The sequence below is a fragment of the Melospiza georgiana genome, chromosome 19 (genome assembly GCF_028018845.1).
Source record: "Melospiza georgiana isolate bMelGeo1 chromosome 19, bMelGeo1.pri, whole genome shotgun sequence".
Classification (NCBI taxonomy): Eukaryota; Metazoa; Chordata; class Aves; order Passeriformes; family Passerellidae; genus Melospiza; species Melospiza georgiana.
The window spans coordinates 6105006-6133004 of record NC_080448.1 but is presented as its reverse complement, the minus strand read 5'-3'; the positions used below and the strand labels follow the sequence as shown (position 1 = coordinate 6133004).

At 38.9% G+C, this 27999-nt stretch overlaps 1 protein-coding gene across 1 annotated transcript in view; it reads right to left on the bottom strand.

The window, feature by feature from the left end:
• Nucleotides 1–27999, bottom strand: part of ZZEF1 (zinc finger ZZ-type and EF-hand domain containing 1) — a 60681-nt gene that overhangs the window by 13971 nt on the left and 18711 nt on the right. Inside the window, exons 14-44 of the mRNA XM_058037401.1 lie at nt 27525–27625; nt 27021–27190; nt 26113–26246; nt 25743–25813; nt 25190–25304; nt 24416–24575; nt 23350–23471; nt 23155–23265; nt 22339–22505; nt 21710–21791; nt 20928–21129; nt 18966–19114; nt 17913–18153; nt 16349–16428; nt 15354–15447; nt 14178–14694; nt 13380–13544; nt 12615–12734; nt 11577–11738; nt 10751–10880; nt 10363–10501; nt 9297–9462; nt 8287–8549; nt 7168–7340; nt 6472–6619; nt 5783–5922; nt 5075–5352; nt 3797–3971; nt 2638–2770; nt 1266–1462; nt 491–610 (exon numbers count right to left, since the gene is read on the bottom strand). Of these exons, the coding sequence (XP_057893384.1) occupies nt 491–610; nt 1266–1462; nt 2638–2770; nt 3797–3971; nt 5075–5352; nt 5783–5922; nt 6472–6619; nt 7168–7340; nt 8287–8549; nt 9297–9462; nt 10363–10501; nt 10751–10880; nt 11577–11738; nt 12615–12734; nt 13380–13544; nt 14178–14694; nt 15354–15447; nt 16349–16428; nt 17913–18153; nt 18966–19114; nt 20928–21129; nt 21710–21791; nt 22339–22505; nt 23155–23265; nt 23350–23471; nt 24416–24575; nt 25190–25304; nt 25743–25813; nt 26113–26246; nt 27021–27190; nt 27525–27625 (5025 nt within the window). The remainder of the gene's footprint in view (nt 1–490; nt 611–1265; nt 1463–2637; nt 2771–3796; nt 3972–5074; nt 5353–5782; nt 5923–6471; nt 6620–7167; nt 7341–8286; nt 8550–9296; nt 9463–10362; nt 10502–10750; nt 10881–11576; nt 11739–12614; nt 12735–13379; nt 13545–14177; nt 14695–15353; nt 15448–16348; nt 16429–17912; nt 18154–18965; nt 19115–20927; nt 21130–21709; nt 21792–22338; nt 22506–23154; nt 23266–23349; nt 23472–24415; nt 24576–25189; nt 25305–25742; nt 25814–26112; nt 26247–27020; nt 27191–27524; nt 27626–27999) is intronic.

Genomic DNA, 27999 nt, shown 5'->3' with positions numbered 1-27999 from the left:
GAACTAACACAACTCCTGCCTAAGATAAAACATAACTAACAGTTGAACCACACTTATCTTTCAGCAATAAACAACCACTGGGAAAGAATATCCCACGTGTGCATTGATCTCCCCATCTGCACTGCAGCAAAACCTTGTGCAAGTCATGCTTTTCTTTGAGATTATTTTCTAAATTGAAGAATGGAATTGTCAAGACCAGTCTAAATAAAATCCATAAAACAATCTGAGTAGGTGAGTAATGTCTCATCCTGCAAATTGTTTTCCAAATAAAATCATATTAGTGAAAATCAGCTCCTGCTTTAAAGAATTTAGTCTGTTATCCACAGGATTATGATGGGCAGAAGAGGCAGATTCAGGGATACAGTTAAGTGAACATTGGTTTAGAGATTAATTAGGGATAATCCTGAGTCTCCAGGAGGGCAGGGTACTGCCATAACCTCTCATGCCACTGTGTGAAGCCTGACTTTTTACCAAATGTCACTTTTCTTACCTCCAGGTCTCGGAGAAGCCAAGTCTTACTGAAGCCAGTTCCTTTGCTACACTTCTTCACCAGGAGTTTGAGTAAACCAGACTGAAGAAAGGCAGACTGGATCTCCTTAAAGCCATGAATCTGCACACACAGACACACACACATTAAAATAAATAACTAAAAAAGGAACAATGCATCACAGTGCTTGAGAGGCCTTGTCACACAGCCTTGGGTGAATTTCCTGCCCAGATGAATTACACTGGGAATCTTTTCCTTGCATTTCCCTAAAATAAAAATCCCCATTGCAAATCCCCTAAGGGTATCATCTGTGATGTGCACAGAGTAGTAACTCAGGAAAAAAGAAAAAGGAAAGGGGAAAAGGAAAGGGGAAAAGGAAAGGGGGAAAAGGAAAGGGGGAAAAGGAAAGGGGGAAATAGTGAAAAAATGGGGAAAAAGGGGAAAAAAAAAAAAAAGAAAAATTTCCTCTTCAAATACTTCAGGAGTGAGAAAACATTTTATGGAGTGAAGCTGACTTATCTCTAGGAATTTCTTCCTGAGCTCTCCTGAATGGCTGGCCCCCACAGAGGAGAATCAAAACAACTTACAGCTCAGACTCACAAAAGCCATTTAAAGCCCAGCAACATTTCCAACCCCCTACAGACTGGGAATAAAGGATCCAGCTGGGACAGAAATGCCCTTGTGGTGATTCCCCAGTGGGCTCAGTCAACACCCAAGTTCCTGCAGCACAGGGTAGAACACGAATTTTTGGTTTTTTACCATATTCTGTGTCAGGTACCTTCAGAGTTCTGTAGAGCCCCTTCAGAGCCAGTGACAGGACCCAGGTTGTCTCCACTGCCTCAGCATAGCTGCTGTCCATGCTGGTCTGCAGGAGGTGGGTGGAGATGAGGACAAAGTGCTGCAGGTACTGCCTCAGCTGGGTTTGGGAATCACTGCCCTCCTGCCCACATTTCTGAATCAATTGATAGTCTTTCACTACAAGAGAGAAAAAAACATAATTTACTTGGTTCACATCGAAATGTTGTAGAGTCATCTCTTAGTAGATATGAGGAGGTTGAGACATCCTTACATCAATTATATTCTAAAAAAGGTCTAATACAAAAATTATCTCAGATTCCCTGAACAGTCAAGAAAGTATTTCATTTTTCAGTGAAAGTTAAAAATCCCCAGGTCACTTCTGGCAACAGCATATATTTGCACATTAGCAGCACAGCAGCTCATGTTGTATTTTACAACTAAAATGGGGAAAATTCTGACCTGCAATTGATATGATGAAATAAATATTGCTGATCTTACTGTTTAAAATGTCAACAGTTAAACAAAAAGAAGAGCTTTTATATTCAAATCTTCCTTGAATATAAAAAAGTGGTTTAGTCTGTTGATTTTTCCAAATGTCTTTTACACAACTTCAGTAGTCAAATCTTAGAACAACCTTTGCTTTATTAACTTCACTACATTAGGTCATACAAAGAGAAAAGCCCTTGCTCCTAAAAACCCAACTGATTTGTTATATAAAAATATATATTAAATATTAAATTGAAATGTTAAATATATACTAAATATTAATTAAATGTTAAATATACATTAAATATTAAATAGTATGAAATTTTTGGCATATTAAATATATTCTATATTGAAAGTATATAAATATATATTAATCAATATAGTCTATATATTTTGTTTATATATAATTATATTATTTATATTAATTAATAAATAAATTTATCTTTTTTGATTTTTTAAATGATCTTTTTGAAATTTTAGGGATATCCAAGCTGTTTTATAATTAGCAATTGTTCTAAAACATTAAGCACAGGTTTTTAAAGGATAACACACAAGCACTACACAAGTCTTTAAACAACTGCTTTATCTTCATCAAAAGCCTGCTTCTGAGATTTCTCAATCAACAGAAAGGTCTCAACAGCTTTCTAAATCCTTTTCTAAATAAAAATAATTGAAATAATTTCTGCAGACGTTTCACAATTTGGCAATGACATGCAAGCAGAATCTGGTAACCTGTGAGCAGAAAATCAGGCAACTTACTAATAATGGATTTCAAACTCTGCTCAGTGGTGTGGTTAACATTTGCTTTTAACAAACTGTAAGGAAATACTCTGTGATTCTCTGATAAAACAAAAATGTCACAGAACCTGTTTTTCTCTTTCGGGTTTTGATGTCCACAACCACAGCCCTGTTTTTCTCAGTGAAGTGCTTCAGGATGATCACATTGTGAGGCTCATTAGCATTGTCCATGTACACAGAGCGAGTGCCCATACACAGCACCTGGAACAGCAGCAGAAATGCAGTTAGCATTTGGAATATTAATTTACAAATACACAGCCATGTCTTCTATTGGTTACATTTGCTTATTCTTGCTATTGTATTTCATTGTATTGCTTATTCTTGCTACTGTATTTTATTGTATTGCTTATTTTTGCTATTGTATTTTTTAGCTGAACCACTGCTTGATGCCTGGTATTTGCTGGTCTTTAGAAAATGGAAGTCCAAGACTATAAAACAAATGCCTACAATAACCAACTTAATGTTACATAGGCATTGTATCAGTTATGAACATCAAGATGGAGAATGGAGAATGGATTGTTTTGCTTGTACAGAAGTCCTTTTAGATACTGAAACAAATGAAGCTGGTTTGCTTGTAGCAGTTATAAGCAGCATCCAAAGAAATGCCAGGCAAAACCAGCTCATTATTCTTCATTAGATCACTGTTAATTATGCACTACAGGAAAGATGTGAACTCTGACACACATCTGTCACTGTCATGTTTTCTGGAAAAATCCCCTTGCCAAGGATTCTTCTCCTGGGAAGCTGAGAAGCCTCAGAGAAAAAGAAAAACTATTGTCTCATTTGCTTCTCCTGTGTTTTGCTGCTTTGGAATGTGGTTTGGAGATTGTTTCTCCAACATGTGAATTGTTTTGACTTAACGACCAATCACAGCCAGCTGTGTTGAACTCTGAGGAGAGAGTCATGAATTTTTAATTAACTTGTTAAGCCTTCTGTCAGTATCCTTTCTCTATTCTTTAGTATAGTTTTAGTATAGCATTCTATACTATAATATACTATACTATAATATACTATAGTATACTATAATATCATAAAATAATAAATTAGCCTTCTAAGAACATGGAGTCACATTCATTCCTTCCTGCCATGGGGAACCCCAGAACACACCACACACATCAGGTTTTGAGAGTTTATAAAGGTTGTCTCCAACTGATGGAATGTGTATATTTAGAGACACCTAAAATCTTTAACCAATTCTGTTTCCTTTAGGACTGCCAGACCACTTACCTCAGGAAATCCAACCAGCACCAGCAAAGTGAAGATGTTGGTGTGCTTCAGCTGGAAGGGCAGCTGTTTAATGCAGTGGTCAGTGAAGGCAGCAATGACATGGTGCCACTGTGCCGAGGAGTTCAGGGCGCGCAGGATGTCGGCCATGGAGCTCGCCCAGTCCAGCCCCACCCGGCTGCAAAGCAAGAGCAGGCTGTGTTAGGAGGGCTGAATGCAGCTTACCTGAGGCTATTCCTCCTCAAAACAGCATAGCACTGCTGATCTGTCACAGCTGCAGCTTTCAAATTGTTAAAGAAATGATTTTCCAAATACTCGAGGCTTTCATGCCAGCTGACACGTGAATTCTGCTTTGTTTTCTATAGAGCATAAATATTATTCTGCTTTCTGAGAATAAGATCCCAAATCAAGTGTGCCTGAGCATTGCCACTGTTAACTCTGAATTTTAGTTTAGAACTCAGAAGTTTCTGTTTGCATGGCAGCAAGAGGTTTATTTCCCATTACATGACCACCTGCTCACTCTTGGAATCACACAACCTACAGGGACGGGTCTCTTACACTAAAGTCAGTCTGGTCTCTTACACTAAAGCTAGTTTTTGAGAAAATCCTTTCCCTCAGCTTATGCTCTGGATATTCTTAAATTTTGTATGCTTTTCATAAATTTAAAAATTATGAAAATCATTTCATATGCTTTTCTATTTGTTTATGAAGCTTTCCTCTAAAACACAATTACAATAAAAAATAAGTCACATTTAACAGGCATGACATTAATCTCAGAATGCTTAAAAACTCTCTCAGGATTTTCCAAATCTGTCCCTCTCTGCTGTTTCCAGTGCAATATTACTATAAAAAACCTCTCTCTCAAATACTCTTGCATAGAAGAGCCAGATCCAGAAGCCAGCACTGGTGATAGTTATGTGACACACCCTCCTCCTTTCCCAAGTTACACAAGAGATTTGTAACAATGTGAGAGAATGAATGTCACAGAAAAAGTAAAGGACTGTAGTTTTGGCTTTCCTTGTAGTTTCCAAACCTCACTTCCTCCTCCCTGACATGCTGTGGAGGTAAGCACAGGAAATTAGGCCACTCTTCAGCAGCCAGCCTTCCCTGGAAGGAAATTAAAATTCCCACTGCAACAAAGGCTGCAGATGCTAAGCCCTTTCCATGACCAGAGTACATGTTTAATTACCTTCTTATTAAAAAGCCTCTATGAACAAGGCATACATGAAAAAAAATTACTTTTCAGCAGAGATTAACTGATTGGGTTAAGGTAAGAAGCACCTGTCTAAACACACAGCTCCCAGACTGAACAGAAGATGAGTTGTCTTCCATCCTTCTGGCACTGCAGACCCATCTCCTGGTACAAACAAATTATGTTTGGCTGAAAGGATTTTAGTCACAGCAGCATCCACTTCTGCAGGCATTAGCCTGAGGATTAACTGGCCCAGGAGTCCCAAGGTTAAATGATAAGTTTCATTCAGGTGGCCAGCATTTGAGATTACAACATGAAACATCAGTGGAAGTATTTGTTCTAGGTTGATCAGAGACATTGTGGAGCCCTGTGGAGAGAGAAAAATCTCAGTGAGGCAGGGAAAGAAAACAAGAATTTTAGTCAAAGTCAGCACATGCAAAAGCTTCTGTTCTGAAGGTCTTTCAAATGGGACAGAAGGAATTAGAAGCTACATTCCTATTTGGTTATTGGCCTGTTAATGTGACTATGATAAAACAATCACTAACATGACCATAGATTAAACTATGCTTAACAGCTAAGACTCTACTTCCCAGATACATTAAAGTTCCCTTCCCTCTCCCCCCACCCTGGAACAATCTCTTACATTCCTTAGTGCTGTCAATGTCTGAACACATTCTAATTCACATTTCATAAAATGTAAGCAACATGGGTCCTACCCCACAGTTAATTCCTATGAATTTTATTCATGTTATTTGTGCACATAGAAAAAAACCCAGAGGGAAGTAAAAAGAACTAACTGATTTGAAAGGTGGTAACATAGCTGCCAGCAACCCCAAAATCCTCTTCTGAGAGCATTCAGCAAAAACTTGTTCCTGGCTAGGTATTAAAACCTTCTCTGTTGGTTTTGGGGTTGAATCCTCTGAGATGGAGTCACCTGCTTTATAAATAAAAACAAAATAAGAAAATCCCCTAAGAGACATAAAAAATAAAATAAATAAGTGATAGCTTAATTTTTATAATCCAATGAAATTATAGAAATTATAAAAAAGAATTTTTACAATTTGAAAATGAAGTCTTTATAAAAGTGTATAGAAAGAGAAGGTAATGAAATTCATACCATCTAGTAAAATATATATAGGACAGTGCTGGACAGATCCATTTAACTTTCAAAATTCTTACAATCCCAATCTTTAACAGGATAAGACACTTATTTTCTGCTCCAAGTGCATCAGAACACACAAGTGTTGTGTTAGATCAACAGGGACTATTATCTCCATACATGGATAAATACTTGTGGAAATCAACTCTGATTTCCAGACTCCTTTAAACAGACTGCAAGGCATTTGCTCAAAGCAATGTCTGGCAGGTTTTCACAACGCAGACATTTGAAAATATGCAAAACTGGATTAGGAATAAAAAGGACAGCTGTTTGTTTGCAGATGAGTAGATATTTCTGTGACAGGGAAAATGAGAAATTATTTTTTACCTGTTGCAGGAACATTCCCATCCACAGTCAAGTCTGACTCTTGTCTCACAGCAGCTTTCTTTGCAGAGACAGCTTTGGTTTCAATTTCTTGTTTTCCTGCTTTATCTTCTGCAGGAGACTGGATTTCCTTGCGAGTATCTCCTTTCCCCTAAAAATAAACCAGAAGTATTAAAAGATTAAAACAAAATGTAATATCTGCAGGAACAAGCATGGAAAGAATTCAGTCATCTGCACTTGACAAACATTTTTCTTTGAGTATCAAAACCTTCTACTGGAAGAATTTCTTGATGTATTCATGTCTTAAGTTTCCGTACAATTAAATTATGTTCTTTTATTTTGCTCATATCTCCCTACATAGAATTATTACACTGTAATAGTTTTAAAGACTGTATTAAATTGCAGGAGACTCATATTAATACTCAAGCAAGAGAAATGACAGCCCTTTCACAAAGAACAAGACAGGCTCTTTCCTGCAACACTTTTGTCAAAATCAGTTCAGAACAAGAAGTTTTTGATCAGCCAGATCTAATGAAAAAAACAACTGTGTCCTTTCCCCCCCAATTTTTACCTACAAATGGAATAATTAATATTCCTTATTTCAGTCCCACATTCAAAATAGGGTGTTTAAGCACCTGAAGATGTTTAATATCAGATCACATGTGTGATATCAGGGGTCTGGAGGTAACAGCTACTCACACTGCGATGCACCAACGAGCCTGGGCTGCGTTTCTCATCTCTTCCCTTCCCTGCTCTATCCCCAGGGTGACTTTTTGGAGCACTCTCTGTGGGAGGACTGCCTGAAACAGTGCCCTTCTCTGAGATGGACTCATCTTCTGGTAACATGCAGAGGAGAGCTAAATTTTTCAGTCCTGGAAGCAAAAAAGTTATGAAAGTTATTTAGCTGTTGAGTGGCAAGACAGACAAAAAGCAGAACTTAAACACTTTAAAAGAGACCTGCAAACTTCTTACACAATTCTTTTGAACATTAACTTAATCAAAAACATATTTTCTATCAAGCTCATATAATTATGTAGCTCCACTGAATACTAGTGATGGACAGATGGTGACATCTTCCACCTCAAAGATGCCATTGGGGCAGAGGTCCTAATTTAAGAAAACAGTAGAGTGGAAATTATGAATAACAAATGACATTTGTTTTATTTTTCAATATTCTGACGACTTGCAAAACAGAACTGTATATTGTAAACAGATTAATTAATGAGTAACAGATTAATTGGTGGTGATATTTCAGTTGTATTAGACTGCTCCCAAAAACTACCAGAAAACTTATTTGAATTTTAGTCTAAAATTTTTGATACATTCAAAATAGGTCCCTATTGTATAACCCTATTTTCTGTAGTAGGTTCACAGAACCCCCAATTTCCAGACAAATGAACACCACTGCCAGAAATTTATACCACAAACACAGTTTAAAACCTCTTCCCATGAGATGCAGAACAAAAAACTTTTTCCACCAAGTCATCTGCTGTCCTTCAGCTGTCAGTGATACATTACTAAAAGAACATGAAGCTGTATTGACTGATCCCTTTACAACAGCTAAGATGGAAAAAAAAACAACCAGAGACTTGCCAAGTTGTGTCCAATGTTTATGTTAGCATAAAATTAGTTTTCTCAAGTACTCTATTTTCCATGTTCCAGCGACCCTGAACGACACTTGTTCTACATTTGCTTTCTACATAAACAGTTATTCTCAGTGAAGTACACAGTAGCTTCCCCTTTCCTTTGGAAACTTTCAAGTCAGTAACCACAGCCATTTGTGACACTTGTAGAAAGCATTGTTCAGAGCTGACTCACCTTTTCCGTGCTGCGCTTTCATCAGGCAGTCCCCAATGAGCTGAATGCACTGATGCTGCAGAACCCTGGCATGACTGAGGACCTGAGGATCCAGTTTCTCTCCTTCTACTTCCTCCCCATTTGCCAGATCTGCACTGTAGAGGGTCAGGGCAGCAAAGAGCAGCCAGGAGTAGTTGTGGACATAGGGTTGGATGAGGCGCTGGCGGTCGCTGATGCGGATGGTCACCATGGGGTACACCGTCATGCTGTGGGTGGGCAGGTGGCTGCAAGGACAAGGGACACATTTAGGAAAGCAGCTTTTGGCTTTTTGCTAATCAACACAGTCAGTCAGTCAGTCAACACAAAATACCTTCAGAGGAAAACACTTAAAACCCATTGCTTTCAACAGCACAGCAATTTCTTGCTTTATGTATTAATCTTTCCACGAATGAAACGAGGGTAGAATGGTTGAAGAGGGAAGACTTTGCATGGGTAGGGTGTTGTCTAGAAGCTGATACTGCAATAGGTTTCTCACTGGCATGAGAAGCATGTGTGTCATTGGAGATTTTTAATTGCTGTGCTATTGAAATGTGCCCTGCCAATACCTTTTCCTTCTCTCCAAGGAGCTATAAATTTGTGGGAAAGGCTTGTAGCCACAGTGCTTGACACCAGAGATCATAAAATTTTTAATACCTATCAGAGTATTTCTTTGCATGATAGCAAAGAAATTGTTGTTTTCCACAGTAGGGATTGTCTCTTCTGTCCTGTCATACAGGACTGGTAGTTCCTTCTGCAGCTTTCCAGCCATATCCAGAAAACAACTGCTACCAACAACTGCTTCAGTGGTTGAGGCAGGTTTCCAGACATTTTTGCCCAAGTGAACCTTGCCCAAGTGAACCCAAGGACACCAAGGAGATGTTCTGGTGTCAGACACAGCTTTATAGGAAGCACCATGAGAATGACTGACTGTATTTAGCTACTAAATATGGTCTTTCTGCCACATGGGGAAAAGTAAATCACATTTTTAATACCTGTCAGAGTATTTCTTTGCATGATAGCATCCATAGCAAAGGTCAAAGTCATCACAAACGTTGCAGTTCATTCTCCGACCTATGATAACTCCTTGGCAGTGATCACAGGCATATTCCATATTCACCATTTCATGGTCATCCTCATGTCCTTCAGGTTTAACTCCACCTGCAAAGAAAGACTTCCCTGTAAATCTTTTTGACAAAAGACCTTTCCTAATTTCAAGTTCACATTCATACCAGGGAAAGAACATTTAAACATTTGTAAAGAACCCAGGAGAAAAGTGTTTGACTTTATTTTGTGTCTAATTGTCCTGGGTTGCAAGATGTGAGTTGGGGTGTGTGTTCTATCCCCATCTGTCAGAGCTGGGGCAGCTCTCTGCTGTCCATGGGGCAGGTTTTTCTTTATCTCTCCCACAGCCAACCCTCCCTCCAGCAGATCTCTGCTGTCCATGGCCACTGAGTGTCCCTGCAGGGCTGATCCAATCCCAGCATCCCATGGGGAGATGCTCCGCCCAGGGGAGGAGCCAAGCATTCCTGCCTGGATCCAATCTGAGCCTGGCACAGCACAGCAGCCTTTGCCCCCTGCACTGCCAGAGGAGCAGCTTTCTGCTGCCCTGCATGGCCAGAGGGAGCCCAGGCCCATCTGCAGCAGCCCTGGAGCTGCAGAGGAAAACTCCCCCCTTGTGCAGGATCCCTGCTGCAGCAGAGCCACAGCTGGCACTGCAGGAGGGCTGAGCCCCCCTGGGATGGGGCTGGGACACCCCCTGACACACAGGGGCAGGGACTGCTCTGACAGGGTTGTTTTGTATTACTACATTTTTCTATTTTTATTTTCTTCCCTAGTAAAGAACTATTATTCCCATTCCCATATCTTTGCCTGAGAGCCCCTTAATTTCAAAATTATAACAATTCAGAGGGAGAGGGTTTACAATTTACATTTTCCATTTCAAGGAAGACTCCTACCTTCCTTAGCACACACCTGCCTTTTCAAGCCAAGACAATAACTTCCAAGATACTGTTTTGGCTTCAGATAGAGGGTTTTGAGGGGTTATTTAGTGCTGCTTACCAAGGAAACAGGTTTTGCACAGATCCATGTCGTTGCACTGCAGGCAGCGGTAGCGATGCCAGGGCGCGATTTCATCACAGCCATCACAGGAAATGTCTACGTTCAACAGGTCACAGTAACGAGCCACAAACATGTGCATCTACAGAAATAAACCAAAACAATTTACTTGAGCATTATTTTCTGACTTTCACAAAGCTTCAGACACAAAGCAGAACATTTCCCCTGCCAAAAATGAATTGGGATATTTTAATCATTTTAGACTCTTGAAAGTCTACAGAGATCCAGCTAATGAAAATTAATAATAAACCAGATTCCTTTCTGCCATTTAGGCTTTTAAAGGTCTCTTATTTAGCCCTTCTGCAGGTAAAAATACAAAACATGAGGTCACCTTTCTCTGTTTCTCTGGTTCAGCTTGAGCTATCTTTTCATACCAGGTCTCAAACATTACATCCTGACATTCATCCATCCATTCACAGTTTTGCTTGTAGTCTGCAATTTCATCTTCTTCACTCCACTGACTAAAAGAAAAGCAAGCTTAAAATTAAGGTTGAATGCTATCAGGCTTCCCTTTAATAAAGCTTTACTTTTTAATGAAGAACAAAGTGCTATGACATGCTAATGAAAACAGAATTGTGAGAAATCCCATTCACTCAGTTAATAAATGACCATACAGACACCTGCTTCTTGCTTCTGTGACATGTTCTTAAATACATGTGGGGACCATAATGCAAAAATCAGGAAAATCTACTCTTACAAAACAGCTTTTGGAATGCTGACAGATCAGATCAGATGTTTTAAGATTTTCTGGCCTTCACATTTGCTCATGTGCAAGTACAATTACTATAAAATTGCCAAATGAAGGTGTTAAAAACATTTGACATTCATCAAGGCAATAAACAGTATTATATACCTCCTGCTACACTGCTAAACAAGCAAAGTGTTCCAGCAGTAATCAGGTTGAATACTAAATTCCAATAGTTTTTGCAAAAACTATTGAAATACTGAAATTTCAATACTAAAATATTGACATTTTTGCTGAATACAGCCAAGAAAATTGAAATATTTCAGATAAATCCTTGGATACTGACCAGAATTATGCCATACTTGTTAATAGTCCCCTTACTGCTTGCTCCAGCAGGAAGTTCAGGAACCCTCCTGGGCAAAATGGAATCAATATTTAGCAGCATGAGAAAGCTGCATTGCTCCTGACTCACCAAATGACACTGTCATGGATACTGATGTTCTCCTGTGATGTTGTCATGAGGAGCTGTGGTAGCTGAATCTCAACAAAGAAGGAAAGATCACTGGGCTCCCAGCTCATGTCCAAGAGGTGCAGGAGAGCTGTCTGCACACAGGATAAGGCAGGAAGCAATGACCTAAATAAAAACAAAAGACATTAAAATGTGACAGTTCTAAAGGTGACCTAAAGTTGAAAGACCCAGAGTCGAAATTGTGTGTGGAGAGGAAGGGTAGAAAAACCCCTACACACTGATTTTCAGGCTTTACTGTGCATTAAAGGAACTCTGTGGCAGGAACTCAGGTTTATCAAAGTATTCAACTTACACAATTTATCAAGTACAAACGATGGAATTTGAAAGAAAGACAGTTTTCCTTCTGGATTCAGTTAAGATCAAGCCAATGGTGTTGTCTGAGCATTAGAAAGAGGTTTTGTCTCTTCTCTACAGTACAGCACCTTATTTGCATTTGCAGGAATTTATTCTGTTTGAAACCTTTTTGACATTTTCACTTGAAACTGAACAAAGGACTTGAAAGTTATTGTCAGAGAGACTGACATTATAGACATTAAATTCTCATTTTTCTCGGACACCTGGTTATAAGTCCTCCAAAATCTAACCAGAATGTTGCCAAAATATGAGTTTTAATTTTAAAGCATGGCTGCAGATTACCATGTTTCTTGTGCCATTACCCTTGCCCAAGTATTCCATGATAAATTTGCTATTCCTAGTATTTTACTACTAAGTTCAGAGACACACTGCAGAATTGTAACTACAAAATGCAGTAAGTCAAGTTTTTAACACTGGTAAGTTGTTGTGCTTTATTTCCTAATAAAAAGCCAACTTGGCATTTTTGATCACAAAATCAAGGTTCCTCATTTAGTTCTGTAAATAATGGAAAGTAAAGACAAAATTAATGAAGACGTTGAATGACAAAGAATAAATTACAAAGGAGGAGATGTGGAGGAATGCAAAAAAAAAAAAAATCACATAAATAAAGCAAGCAATGTACTGTACCTGTCATTAATTGTACTGAATCCCTTCACAGAATTTACCAGGAACAAAACAAGCTGATAGTAGGACTCTCGAATCTCTTTGTGCAGCTCAGCACCACAGCCTTCTAAGTTTCCAAAGTAGCTGCAAATTAAAGAGTTATTTTAGTAGCCTAAATTCACTGTGATACTTTAGGTAGCATGATTTGTGCAAATTATTCAAACAGACCCTTTTTAGCCCCTCTCCACAAGTGGGAAGGATGTTAAGTTTTATTTTAAAATGCAGTCTAGAAGTTTCAAACAAAAATGAAAGAATCCTGTACCAGGAATCAAAAGTGAAGAAACAGAACAGGCAAAGAGAATATTCTCATGGCACTAAGAAGAGAACACTCCTTTAAACTAAAAAGTTGCTTTATGAAAATCTAATCAGGGTCTTAAAGGAAATCAGTGCATTGGAAGATGACCACAGAAAGCTCCTGACAAGTGAGAAGCCAAGAGACAGAGTTGTGACAGCACCAAACACAACACAAAAATCAGAGTTAAACATGTTCATGGCATGAACTGCTGTGCAACTAAGTCTCACTTGAAAATAATTATTAATTTTTGGGGGTTTTTTTAATGAAGTACACAAGATATGCCTACTAGCCTGAAAACTAGCCTCAAGTCATATTTTGATTATCCATATGCATTAAAAACCAGAACTTTCTACTCATGTCTAATACATGCTGGAGGAACACAAGAACTAAGACAGTCAATCACATGGCTGAGATTTGCCTAAATAATTACTTACTTTGTAAAATCTTTCTGACAGGCTAGCAGTTCAAGGAGAAAAAGGACACAAGGTGGGTGAAAGCAGTGTGGCTGCCCAAGAGAGTCCAGGCACTGGCGGATGGTCTTGAGCACTTCCAAAATACTCTGCCCTTGGGATTTTCTCAAAGCAAGAACCTTTAAAACACTGAAAGCAAAAAATATCAGTGAAAGCTTCAAAATACTGTGCTTAAAACAACACAAATAAAAGAATAATTCAAGAAGTGCCTGACTAGTTACACAATTGCTTTGTATCTGAATTTCCAGCTGTATTTCAATGTATTAGTTGGAGTGAGTGATGAAGCTTTGAACAGAATTCAGCTCTTCCTGCACGACTCCATATTCTAGAGCCCAGAACAGACAAGCTGAGAATTGGAAATCTCTATTTTGATTTATATTTTCAGAATAACAGGTAATTTAATGAGAGCTGCAACTTGTCTCTATTGGTACCAAGGATTGGTAATAGTGATACACCATGTCCTTGCTTTTGTAAAGAAAAAGCAAAACACCTCTGCAAACACATCTGAGAAAGCAAGACAAATTGCCAAGTGACTGTTTTTTACATTCTGTTCTGTGTGATGGAAGCAAATGAAATGAAATAGTACTCTCTGAGTCTCTACATCCTTGTGAATAACTGAAGTTTGGTACATAAGTCTGACAAATGTTTGTATACAAAATATTCTGCCATATTAGCTTGCTGCTAAAATATTTTATTCCACCTGAAGAGGTGTGAAGACAAGCTTCTGTATATTATAACTGACAACATTCTCAATTTGCTTACCTTTCATGTGAAAGTGACTGATCCTTAATAAAGTCTAAAATGCTCTTCAAAATAGGGTATTTTTCCTTCACAGTAGGCACAGCCCTTGGCTCTTCCATTGACCTGAAGGACAGCAGCCTCAGTCTGCCACGGCCCAGCTGAGACTTGCGGGTGGGAGTGGAAGGAGGCGATGACACATCTTCCTGCTGGGAAACTGTACCCTCAACAGGCTTACTATGAAATGCAGATGCAGCTTCTGCTTCGTGGAGGTGTGGAATTTGTTTAACTTTCAGATCAGACTGTGATGCTTGACCTCCCTCTTTTGAAACAGGGTGGATTCCTGCAGTGGATGACACCGATGGGGCTGCCTGGAAGTCCATGTCCACAGCTGATCCTTGTCTTTGGCATTGATCACTCACATACTGCTGGGGATCATCCATGTCTTGGCCTTCCAAACTCTCTGAGGCACAATCTTTTGTATTTGCTCTTATAGGCAAAAAGTTCAGTAACAAAAGGCTCTTCTGCACACAGAGTTTTGCTGCAGCATAAAGATTGGAAGAGTTAAAATCACAACAATAGAACAACAAATCTGCTGTCTTATGCTTAGGAAGAAAGTGATTTATCTTATTTCTTCTCAGTTGAGACAGATAGAAAATACTGTTTTTCTGGTTTTACTGATCATGATGCTATGGGTTGCTTAAATTCAGATTTCCAAATGCTAAATCTGAATAATCACACTGAACCATATGAAGTACAGAGTAGTCAGTGAGAACACATTTTGTTCTAATAACATTCAGCTGCTGTCCTAATATCAGTTAAATATGTTAAGAAGTATCTACAACAACAGATGAATGTAAGTTCAGAACCAGGTGACCTGAGTGAAAGGTCAGTCCCTGCAGAACTTTCTTACTGTTTTCTGCAGAGAATAGCAAAACACAATCCCAGATTAATAATTCAATGTACACTGGGTTATCTCTTAAGGTATGAAAAACTAACCCCAGCTGCTAACTTACCTTTCACAGCAAAAATAAAAACACAATCCCAGATAATTAATTCAATGTACACTGGGTTATCTCTTAAGGTATGAAAAACTAACCCCAGCTGCTAACTTACCTATCACAGCAAAAATAATGCCTTCAGGTTTATAATGCTTTCCTAAGCTACCTGGAATGCTCACACATACAAGGCAACACTCACCAAGAGTTTCTGGGTTCACCTCACTTGCTTCTGTGTTCTGCTTCTCCTCAGCATCATTTCCCCTCCCCATCAGGGATTTCTGCTTCATTTCCAACTGCAGACAGGATGTTAAAATAGTTAAAATATTATTCTCTCTGTGCCTCTATACAGCAAGGCAGGATGAAGACTGTAATGACTGAAAGGAATTTAATCTCAGGAATAGATGACTGTGGTTACTATTCCCAACTTTGCAGAGCAAACCACCCTGGAGCCTAAAGGAGCAGCACCTGAACTGTCAGAGCAGTAAAAGCCTCACCCTGAGCTGCTCAAGCTTTGTAGGCTGAGGCCATTCCCTGTATTGTGATTTGATGTGCACCAGTCCTCCAAGGAAAAAAGGTTTCTCATTTACCCTCAGCACTCAGGAAAATACAGACATCTAGTTGTGAGATAAAGTAATCCAAAAATATGTCACCCCCCTAGCAAGCTCTGTCAGATGCAAACATCACCTGCCATGCAATGGGTAAAATTACTCATCTTAACATGCATCTGCACCCATTGTAACTCTAGTGCATCAACCTGCCTGGAATTTAGGCAGAAAACAGGAGGGAGAAAGTCACAAGACAATGGATTGATGTCTAAGACACACTTCTTTCTATGATATACCTCAAAAGAAAACAACTGCAATGTAAGAATCTTTCTAATTTATAACATACATTCTTGCTAAAATATAACACATATCTAATTAATTTAAATTTTATAACAAATCTAATTGATTTTCAGTCAAATTCAGTCCTTAATACCCATGATGACAAATCTGGGGCTGAGGGAAGGAGAGGAGTGTAAAGATGCAATTAAACATTTAAGTCAAAGTTTCAAAGTTAACACACATTCTTTCAAAGTGAAAATAGCTGATGGAGAATAACTGAAGGAAAAACTGTTCCATCCTAGTCCTTAACACTGCATTGTAAAGTACTAAAGTAAATGACATTAAGAGAGATCCTCCTGAGTGTTCTTACCATCCATATTCTAATGGAATCAGCCAGGGAATATACTTGTGCAAACTCATCACTCAAAGGCACCTTGCCTCCACTGTTGACTGGAAATGAGAGAAAGAAGAGAGTCCTGTTTATTTACAGCTCCATTTTTACACAACTGCTTAACTAAAATTATGCTACAGCCTTCCCTTCATCTCTTAGTCAATACTTGGAATTACACCTGTAAGAAAAATAGAGAATAAACATGCCAACATTCATATGTCATAAATACACAAACTGCACCTTGACTGATTTATTTACAGAGTTAATTTACAAGTAACTTTCTCATCTCTTCCCAAAATTGCTGCCTGAAGCCATGGAAAATAAAATCCTTCCTTATGCATGCAATAACACTGATGCAAACTTATCAGAAAAATCAACAAATGCTTAACAGTAACTTAAAGCTCAATAGTTGTATTTGTTTTCTCTATGAATTTCTGGAATGGACTTTCAAGAGCAATTTGCAAAAATTAAAAATCTGACAAATCAGTTTCTATTCAAACTGCCCTGACAATGACTATGGAGAAAACACATTCTTATTCAGTCTTCCCTCTTCCATGCTCCCTTTCTAATTTTTCTCCTGTATTCTTTTCAGCATCCCCTCTCCAAATTTCCCACAGCACAGGTGAACATGGATCCTGAAATTAGCCTGTCCCAGCAGAACAGTGGGATAGATTTCTCAAACACTCGTTAATATTTGTCCAGTTTTCAATGCCACTCAGAAAATTAGCTCAATTGTCAGACACAGACAAAATGACTAAAGGCAGTAACCATATTAGTCATCAAGTCAGCCTTTGTGTCAGTCACTTTTACTCATAACTTCACAGCTCAAAAAATAGCTCAATCATTCTATGAAAATGTAAAATGTTTAGTGTCAAAATTATGACAAAAAGTGAAAACCTAAAATGAAATCCTTCAAAACCAAGTAACATCTTATTATCCAATACTTCAAACATATCAATAAATTTAATGGAAGGATGCTGTAAGTCAAAAAGTTCCTCATTTTACCCACTAAAAAATATATAAATGGTAATACAATGGCCAGTAAGTTAAAAGTACAGCATTATCTTCTATTGGAAAAAAAAAATAATTCTGAGGATGGCAAGGTTGATTTCCACAGAATGGGATTTTGGGAGATAACTCACACCTCCTCCAACCCCAACAGTTAATAACAGAAGTTGCTGCTGGCTTTGTAGAAAAGGTACAATGTAGAAAATGATCCAAAAACCTCTAATAACTGGAGGCACACTGTTCTGAATTAAAGCCCCAGAGGACATCACTATCCTCTTTAGGTATAGCTTTATAGAATAAGAGCTTCTGATGATTATTATTTTGCCAGTGCCCTGAAGACAAAAATATATGTTGATAAAAAATAAACACTCTAGAGAGAAAGCTTACCTAGTCTGTCTAAATGATACCTTTCTACAGAACATCTTTAAATTGCCCCACTGAACTGATTTTTAAAAGTTATTAACTCAGCTGTAAGAGAGCCTTTTACAAACTGTAAGTCTTCATTATTAAGATAATCTAATAATATTAGAGTTACCATATTTTTGAAGCTTCTCAAATAAATCGGGAGTGAGATACACCAAAGCAGCAAATGTTGAGTTCACAGCTTGATCAACAGTAGGACCAGCAACTATATCTGTCTTTGGGGTCTGTTTTTTACATGCCTGTATAAGTCCTTTGAAAAGTTCAGATTTTTGCCCACTGAAGTCCTGGGCAGGATCTGATTTTGCAAAGTCGATAAGAAAGTTACGGCAGACATCGTGGGGAGAGCTCCGAGCCTGCAGAGAAAGGTGGAATACATCAGCTGCAGAAATGCCTGAGAGAAACAGTGCAATCCTAATTCAACCTGCACCTGAGCAAACTGAGCAATAAAACACATCCCTGCACAAGGTGGGGAGTCAGTGAGATCATCTTCAAAAGTCTCTCCTGTCACTGTCATATTTTCTGGAAAAATCTCTTCGCCAGGATTTCTTCTCCTGGGAAGCCTCAGAGAAAAGGAAAACAATTCTTCTCTCATTTGCTTCTCCTGTGTTGTGTTCATGTGGAATGTGTTTGGAGATTGTTTACCCACAGGTGATTGTTCCATTGGATTCTGCTGTGAATTGTTTTCACTCTTTGGCCAGTCAGGGCCAAGATGTTGAGACTCTGGAGAGAGTCACAAGTTTTCATTATTATCTTGTTAAGCCTTCTGTAAGTATCCTTTCTGTAGTCTTTAGTATAGTTTAGTATTGCATTTTTTTATATAATATAAGATAATATGATAAAATAATAAATTAACCTTCTAAGAACATGGAGTCAGATTCATCATCTCCTTCCTGCCACAGGGGCCCCTGAAATTACCACATTTCCACATTTTACCCCCTGAAAATACCACTCTCCAAACCATTTGATGATTCCATTAAAATGGAAATTATAAAGGGCATAGAACAACAGTTTCTTTCCCCCTTGGTATTTGAATCCAACAGCACAAATGACCCAAGTTTAACACAGGAGTTTGTGCTTAAGGGCATTCCAACTCCATAAAGCCAATCCCTCTGTGATCCACAGGGATTTCATGCCAAGGGAACACAAGCAGGGGCTGAGTGGGTACCTCGTTTTTGTCTTGGTGTTTGGCACTGCTTTGCCTGGCTCCCGGGAGTGCCTCAGGACACAGCTGATGCCTGAAGACAGGTTTCCACAGAGGAGAATTAAGAACTGAGGTTACTTTCAAAGGAGGCAAGTCTGCTTCACTACCTAATTCTGCAAGAAATTCAGAACAGACCATTTAGTTACTAAATAATTTTCTTCATTTTTACAGATTAATGAAAATAATAAATGTTAAACATCCAGTAGGGAAAACAACTGAGAACAAACTCACAACAAAAAGTAAATGCAAATAGACTGAACAATTAATTTAACAATGTTCTCTATTTCTCTAACATGGTACAGAAAACTGACGTACCCTTTCATTAATGACAGCATCAGTATCTTATCTTATAGTGACAATCAATATCTTATAGTGAAGGACTTTAAATCAAACATTTTCACTGTATAACTATAGCAATTTTCTGATTTAAAAGAGTTTAAAAGCTATCACTCCTACTAAACACCTAATTTGTCATATGCAAGTATGCTTATATTAAATAAGGAAGAAAATATTCTAAAACATTTCACCTAGTTCCCTGAATTCACAGACAAATAGCTGTCTAATTTTCCAAGGTAAATATGGAGCACCTGATTGGAGCAAGAACTTTTTAGCCCTATTTAATTTCCACAAAGTGGTGGATGGATTCAGATTTAGGAAGCTAGAGATAAGTGTTCTTGCTTTCAAACTAAACAATGAAGATTTTAAAAAAATTATTTATTAAAATTTAATTTACTTCATGGCCGAAATCTTCATGGCCGAAATCCGAAGTGTACTTAACTACTATAATTAACCAAACTTAATTTGTGACTTCACATCACATTCAATATCAAATGCTTATGTGAAACTTAGAATCATATGTATCCTCAGCCCTGTTAGTTTTTCAGTTTGCTGGCCCCATATTCACACTCCCTATGTGGGGTGGATGACAGGGAACAATTTTAAATGGGGCAAAAAAAAAAACAAAACCATACTACTTCATAAATGTAATTTAGCTTAGTAGGATTATTTCCATGATTCCATGTCTTCCATGGGCTTGCAAGATACCAAGTCTTCCATGGGCTTGGAGAAAACCAAGTCCTCCATGGGCTTGCAAGACTGCAAGTGCTCCATGGGCTTGGAAACTTGGAACACTGCAAGTCTTCCATGGGCTTGCAAGACTGCAAGCCCTCCACGGGCTTGGAGCACACCAAGTCCTCCATGGGCTCGGAGCACACCAAGTCCTCCATGGGCTCGGAGCACACCAAGTCCTCCATGGGCTCGGAACACACCAAGTCCTCCACGGGCTTGGAACACACCAAGTCCCCCGTGGGCTTGGAGCACACCAAGTCCCCCGTGGGCTTGGAACACACCAAGTCCTCCACGGGCTTGGAACACACCAAGTCCCCCGTGGGCTTGGAGCACACCAAGTCCCCCGTGGGCTTGGAACACACCAAGTCCTCCATGGGCTCGGAGCACACCAAGTCCCCCACGGGCTTGGAGCACACCAAGTCTGCTGTGGGCTCAGAACACACCAAGTCCTCCATGGGCTTGGAGCACACCAAGTCTGCTGTGGGCTTGGAACACACCAAGTCCTCCGTGGACTTGGAGCACACCAAGTCTGCTGTGGGCTTGGAGCACACCAAGTCTGCTGTGGGCTTGGAGCACACCAAGTCCTCCATGGGCTTGGAGCACACCAAGTCCTCCATGGGCTCGGAACACACCAAGTCCTCCATGGGCTCGGAACACACCAAGTCTGCTGTGGGCTTGGAACACACCAAGTCCTCCGTGGGCTTGGAGCACACCAAGTCCCCCATGGGCTTGGAACACACCTAGTCCTCCACGCTCACATGCAGCAAGTACACAAGGAACTCCATTTTCCCAGGGGATTCTCAACAGCAAACCCTTGTGGCTCCTGTGTGCAGGGATGGAGCAGGGGGAGGCACTCACCTCGCAGGGATTTGAGGGCCATGCTCCGGGAAGCCAAGCGCCCCATCAGCCTGGAGACAAGCAGCTGTAAATCCAAGCCCCAAGACACGGCCACGTCTGGGAGGCCGTAAGCAGTGACGGAAAACTTGTAGCCCCACTCATTATTGCTGCTGTCAGAGTGAAAGAGAAACTGCAGCCGTGGGCCAGCCTTAAAGGTCACTTTCTACAGAGCAACAAAACAGTCATTTTGCCAAATGTACATGACAGGAGAACGTTTCAGGGTAATGAATTCCCTTCAGCAACTCTGGGGTTTCAGTATTATGTTCTGGTCATAAAAGATCTAATTTCCCCCACCATCTCAATGAGAAACCCACAGTGCTAAGCAGGTAAAATTTCTATTCAAGAGCTTAATGAGCAATTTTATATTAAAAATTACAAAACCAGAAGAGCATTATCCCATTTGAGGATAGAGCACAGCCTCAGGAAGGACCACACTTGTCCTATGATATAAAAACTTGCAAGGGCAGAGCAAGTTTTACGCATGTATTATTGACAGTTAAACATTATTATTCCTTTTCATTTTAACTGATTGTTGATAACAGGAGCAAAGAGGAATTCTTTACTTATTCCCTCCTTCTATTTGCAGCATTTCAGACTTTCTTCCCCCATCTCCTGCCCCCCACCTAATAAACACACCCATGCACAAAAGCACACATCCTCTTACATAATAGGTTTCCACAGGAATCATAAGGACTTCCTAAGACTGGCTAAATAATTTGGTTCATAATCTTAAAGGTGCTCACCTTAGGCCATTTCTCAGTGCCAACCTTTGTATCGTAACGAGTTTTTGCCCCTCTGGCATCAGTAAACTCCAGGTAATCATACCTGTGAAAATTGCAATTCATTACTTCCAAATTTACTTTTTAATTTTTGGAGGAGAATGCTTTTGCTTCTGGATTTTCAGAAGTGCTGTATCTAAGTGTACCCTGTCACTTCTTTCTGAACTACATCTTCATGTGACTGCTAAGGAATTTATTTCATGTTTCAATGCAGAAGTTCTGCCATCCTGCAGTGCTTTGGAATTGATAATAGATGCCAAATCTAACATCTGGCAAATGCTTTAATGGAGAAGTAGCCTGATGTGTTACCAAGAGAATGAGGGCAAAATAAGTACCACAAACATAAACTGTGGTGGTCACAGCATTATTATCAAACAGATCAAGGCCAAAGGAACCAAAATTCATATGAACAGCATGTCTGTAAATTTGCCAGGAAAGGTAGATTTCAGCACAAGGTCATTCAAAAATACACATTGTGCACTGTTCTGGAAAATAAAGAAATTGAAATGGCATGTGTGGAGTGCTCATTGAAACATGAACTGCCCCCTCTGCAGACAGACACTGGAATTTAACACAGCACAAGATTAAATTACCTCCTTTCAGTTTCACATTTTTCATCAAATTCCACCTCAAAGTAAGTTGCCCCATGACACAGGAAGACTGAGACCTCATGGCAATTATTTTCATAGTTATGAGGTGATTCCATTGTCCAGGTTCTCAATACCACAGGCTGCTCCTGCTGCCAGCTTTCCATGTCTGTCTGTAAAACAGAAATGCATTTTTAGATAAAAATGTAAGAAAAAAATAAATTACCACACTAGATTCTTGTGTCTATACTTTTAAGTTGCCAGATGTGCATGCAAATGGCATTTAAGAGGCTACAGCATTGATTTACACAGAAATTAGCTCTGAAGACATCCAGTCTCTTGGTAATCATAATAAGGAAGCACTTCTAAAGCAAAACCCACCCAGTCCACTGGAGGAGACCCAGGAGGAGACTGTCTCACCCACAAGTGACTACGAGTCTCCAGTCATGACAAAGAGACACTGCATGACTAATGCAGATTTAAACATCTGTGCTACAGACATACAGAATTTATTTACATCACCACAAGCAGTCAAGCTAAAAATGTTAAGCATATATATTTTTAATTTGTTTTCCTCTTCACCCACAGAACCCTCTCCTTCCTATCTACCTTCCAGGCTGCTCACGCCATTTCCAATTTCTGACCACTCTGCCATATCAGTAGATATGTTTCTCATTCTTCACTCAACATTTCATTACACACCCTACACTTCTAGAAGCTTTGTAGTTCTTTTCCAATGCTCACCAACAGAATCACCTCAGTTTTCTGTCTTTCTTGCAATTTTGTTTCAGACTGTTTAATAGTGCCTGTGTCCTTAGTTACCTTATGAGGTTCACTACAAAGGCTTTTCAGTGGTTCTATCAAAGTGCTGAATCCCTGTAGCAGAGTACAGTAGGGAATGTCTAAAGTGCAAAAATCCAACAAGAAGATGACCTAGGAGCAAACACAGGTGTCAGGAAATGCCAGACCCACAGCCATGCCTCCCAGGAACAGGATAAAATCCCACAGCTCACTCACCAGCTGACGAGTTGCCATTGCAAAGACAGAGCTACTTATTTTTTCAACTATTGTTTTGCCACTATATTGAGATAAAAGTGACTGCAAAATTGTTCTGATATTTGACAGGAACTGGCCCACATCTAAAGAGAAAAAAAAAAAGAATCCTTAATAGCTACCTGAAGGATTTGCTCCCACAATTCACTTTATCAGACATTAGGAGCATGGTGATTTGCACAAGGGCAAACACAGCAGGAAAGGATCTGCTGCTCCAGGGCTGCAACACCCAACACTTCAGAGAAGTTTTCTGTGATATTTCTATTGTGGAAACAAGTCATGCTTATCAACAATATCACTGAAAAAATGGGTGATGAGTAATTTCATCAAACACTCCAAGATTGTTGCAACAAGCTCCATGTATCCAGTAGTCTCCATACACTGCTAAGAAATGCAGCTGAACTCACAAGTGAGGGTAGGAATTTTTAACTACAGCCTAACTCCGTTTTTAAATATAAGACAGGAATACAGCAAATTTATTTATATACAAAAAACCATAAATATGATGTAATTTTACATAAAATTACACATTTGTTATGTATTTGGCCCAATTAACTCAACACTGAGCTGCTGCATTATAAAAATCTAACAATCCTCCCCACAAAAAAACCCAACAAAACCCCTTAGATGTACCCAGCTTCTTAACCAACTTCTTGCTATTACAAGCATCCAAGAAAGCACATATTACTATCCAGGAGTTTACCAAAATATGGAATGCTATGGAATTAAAATGTTCAAATGAAATCCTGTAACTATTTGTTGGTTGGGTTTTTTTTCAGTATTTGGCCCCCAAAACTTACTGAAATCTTTCTGAAGATTCTCCCAATGTAAGATTATCAGTACAGCTAAAACTCCATGTTGCTCAATATGCCTACTAATTACTTCCTAGAGAGATTAAAAATGCTATGACAGTTCTGAGTATGCCTCAGGCAACCTTTGGTGATCCCTAATTACACTGCAATTTGCAAAATCACTTTTTAAAGTCCTGTATTGCCCCATATTTAATTCTGTATTCAATCCCAGCACTTACAATTTTTAAGTATTTCTACTGCAAGATCCTTGGCTGAATTATCAGTGCCTTTAAGCTGCAGATAGCACCAGGAAAGGAGGCTGCCCTGAACAGACCAGAATAAGGAAGACAAGACTGTGCCACTCTCTTGCTGTGCAACATCCAGCATCATCATTTCACACTGAAAAATAAGGAACAATAATGAATGTAATGGAGCTCCTCTGCTGCAGCATGACATACAGTATGCACCAAGTAAACTGGGATGGACACAATCATCCCACTCACCCCAAAAAAGATGAAATTTAAATGACAAGCAGCATGTAACACCCTGTAGCAAGTGATGAGCTTTGTTTTGATATATCACAACTTTAAATAGGAACAGCTACATATGAGTCACTTGATGTTCTCAGCACAGTTTTTCTGCATATGTAAATAACTCTCCTCCATTTCCACCTCCCTTAGTGACATGCCCAATCCCAGCCTCTCAAAATGGAATGATTCCTTCTGAATCCCAGTCTCTCCATAGAGTCTTTTCAATGCTATGGAAAAACACCACATCTTACATAGCTCATGCTGGAAAAACATTATTCATTTCCTACTCTACTAATATGAAATGTTAATGCTTAAAGGAAAACACTCAAATGATTGGAAAAGCTAATCCTACAGACTGCACAGCCATGATCAGGGGTATCCAGGACAGGGAAGCTGTTCCTCAGTATCCAAGGAAGCAGTTTGTGTTTGAGTGCCTACAAAACTCATGGGACAGAAGCAGGAGCAAAGAGCAAAGCCACTTACCTCTCTTGCTGCCACAAGCAGAAGGGTGTCCATGACTGACAATACTTCACTTATGTCAAAATTTGCAGAAACTCCTTTCTCTGGTAATAATAAGAGTCCACCTGGATCTTGATCACTACAAAACAAAGATATTCTTACTATTCAACAACAAGGAGTTCCAAACAGTTCCAAACCAGAAATTTAGTAGTTTTTGTGTCAGATGTGTAGAGATCCTACTGTGTAATTACAATGAAAATCAAAAGTTTGTGTTCTGATGACTCTAGACTAATTAAATCAATACCAACCATCAGCACTGACAAACAATTACTTAAAAAACTGGAAAACAGCCTAAGAACAATATACTGTGATTTCAGCACCAACCTTGGCCAATGTTTTACAGAGCTATTCAGTTAATAAAAATATTGATTAGTAGCATGTCCTTTCTAAACAACATTAGTTGATTACTTCAGAGAATTATTGTTCAGGGAAGTAATGTTTCTAAAAAGGATTAAATACAAACTTATTAACAAATGTGGGGTATCAGACAAGTATTTTCAATTTCAGGATCCCTTACCTGAAGTGGGTACACAAGGATCTGAAGGCAAGATGTACAGATTGCTTATGTTCTTGCTCTGTGATGTTTTTCTAGAAAAGGAAAAAGATTTATTTTTATGATACATTCTGTTTTCCTCCTCTGTGACAAAGAATTCTAATTTCTGTGTTCTATTATTCATTTTTTGTAAGAAAGGCAGGGTTAGCTCCTCTTTCTTTGGATAAGCTGCAGAGAGAAAAGGGGCAGGGTAAAAACAGGCAAAGAAAAAAAATAAGGCTTTTACTTGTATGGGACAAAGTATGTATTATTTGAGCATTACATGTCAGATTTGTCCTCTTTTCTGCATAAAGAAAGCAGGCACTAAACAAACAATTTCTCATTCAATGTTTACCATCATGGTGAAGAGCTGGTGTCGCCTGGTCTGTCTATCTGGGAAAAAAACTGCTGCTCCACTGAGTAAGGTGTTCTTAACTTCCTCTTTCAGCATTCTCATTGGCATGAAGTTACTGTCCCCCATATCCACTACTGCTCATACAAAAAGGAAACAAAATTACAAGTTCTAATTAATACCCCATCTAATATGTTAGAGGCATAACTGAATTAAATGTTAGTCCACACAACTTCAAGCCCTCACAATCCCATTATACAGACAGAAGAGGAGGGGAAACTTTTTAACTTACAGCAAGAAAGATTTATATTAAGAAAGAATATATCTATTCACCAAGTAAATGAATTCTAGGAAGATTATAACTTGACACCCATCAAAGCTAATACAATTTTCATGATGTGACAGATTCTATGTAAAGTGTTTTCCCTCTAGCTTGCTTCTGCAGGAGACTCTTCAAATTACACTTGAATAGAGAGCATGCCACCCTACTTCCAATGAAATCTAATGTGTAATTCCCATTCTCTTCACTGGCTCCAGAATCTTCCCTGTGTCCCTGTAAACCTCACAGTCTACTCATGAGCTCATTTATACTGATATGCAATTCAGAAATAAATCAACCCCAGTAATATTATAGTCATTATAGTGATATTAAAGGATCACACTCCCTGGTGCTACAAGCAGGTGACACATTCAAAAGGAGTTTTCTATTGCAGCTGTTTCCAGACTGTGTTGTCAGAAAATCTACAAAACCATTTCTTTGGGCCAAGGACAGTTTCTAGTGATAGACTAATGAGCACACACTGACCTGAAGGAGAAACAAAGGAACAGGAGCTGACTTGGCCTCTAGGAATGAGAATCTTTTCCCAAAATTTAATAGACAAAAGAGTCAATATATATTGAATAAAAATTACCTTCACACAAATGTCTATAAAGCTCTTCTGCAGCCTCTGTGTGACCAGCTGCTTTGCTCTGAGGAGCTTCTTGAGGTTTAGCAGTTTTATTATCTCCAGTAAGTACAGAGAAGCAGCTCTGGAGAAGCTGCAACAGCAGTGTTTGAGCAAAGATACATTCTTCCCTTGGGCTGTAAGAAGATACACAACAAATAGAAGAAAACACTAGAAAAGCAGCTCTTTTCACCAAATAAATATTGCTATGAAAGTCACCATTTCAGATAGATAAAAACCACTGAGTGGAGAGACATGGCCAAAGGAAGTGGAGCTACCAGCTCAACTAATCTACAGCTCAAGCTTCTACATAACTTCATAGTTAGAAGTCCATATGGCAGCAGTAGGGAAATGTTATTTATGTAAATGATGTAGTTTAGGAAGAACAAACTGCAGCACTAAACAAAGCATATTTTATTTATATACACACCACTGATTAGGGCTTCAGCAGACTCTAAAGAAGAAACTTACTTTTGGTGCAGTTTATTGTAAAAATTCCAGAACAGCTGCAAATCAAGGCCTGTGAAATCTAAAAATGACTTGTATTTTAATCCACTCTCCTTCTGCTGAACCTTAGAAAGGCAAAGAAAACATAGGATTGGAAAGTTAAATCTATACAGAACACACTTATAAAACATAAATCTATAAGCACTGGGCTTAAAGAAAAGCACAGCCATCTTTCCTATAAATTTGCAGCTAACATGAATTCCAGTTTTTTCATGGATATTCTGGTGCCTAAATGTGGCAGTTTATGCTGAAACCTTCTTCACAGAATCCTCCCCTCTTTCTGGATCTCTAGGATGCCATCCCTTTTCTCCATCACCAGAACACTTTATAACCTCTACCTCTCCATCTAATTTAATTGGAAGTAATAAATCTTCAGCAAAGGTTTATTACTTCCAATTAAATACATAGAATTCTATTTTTCATAAATATTTTTTTTCCA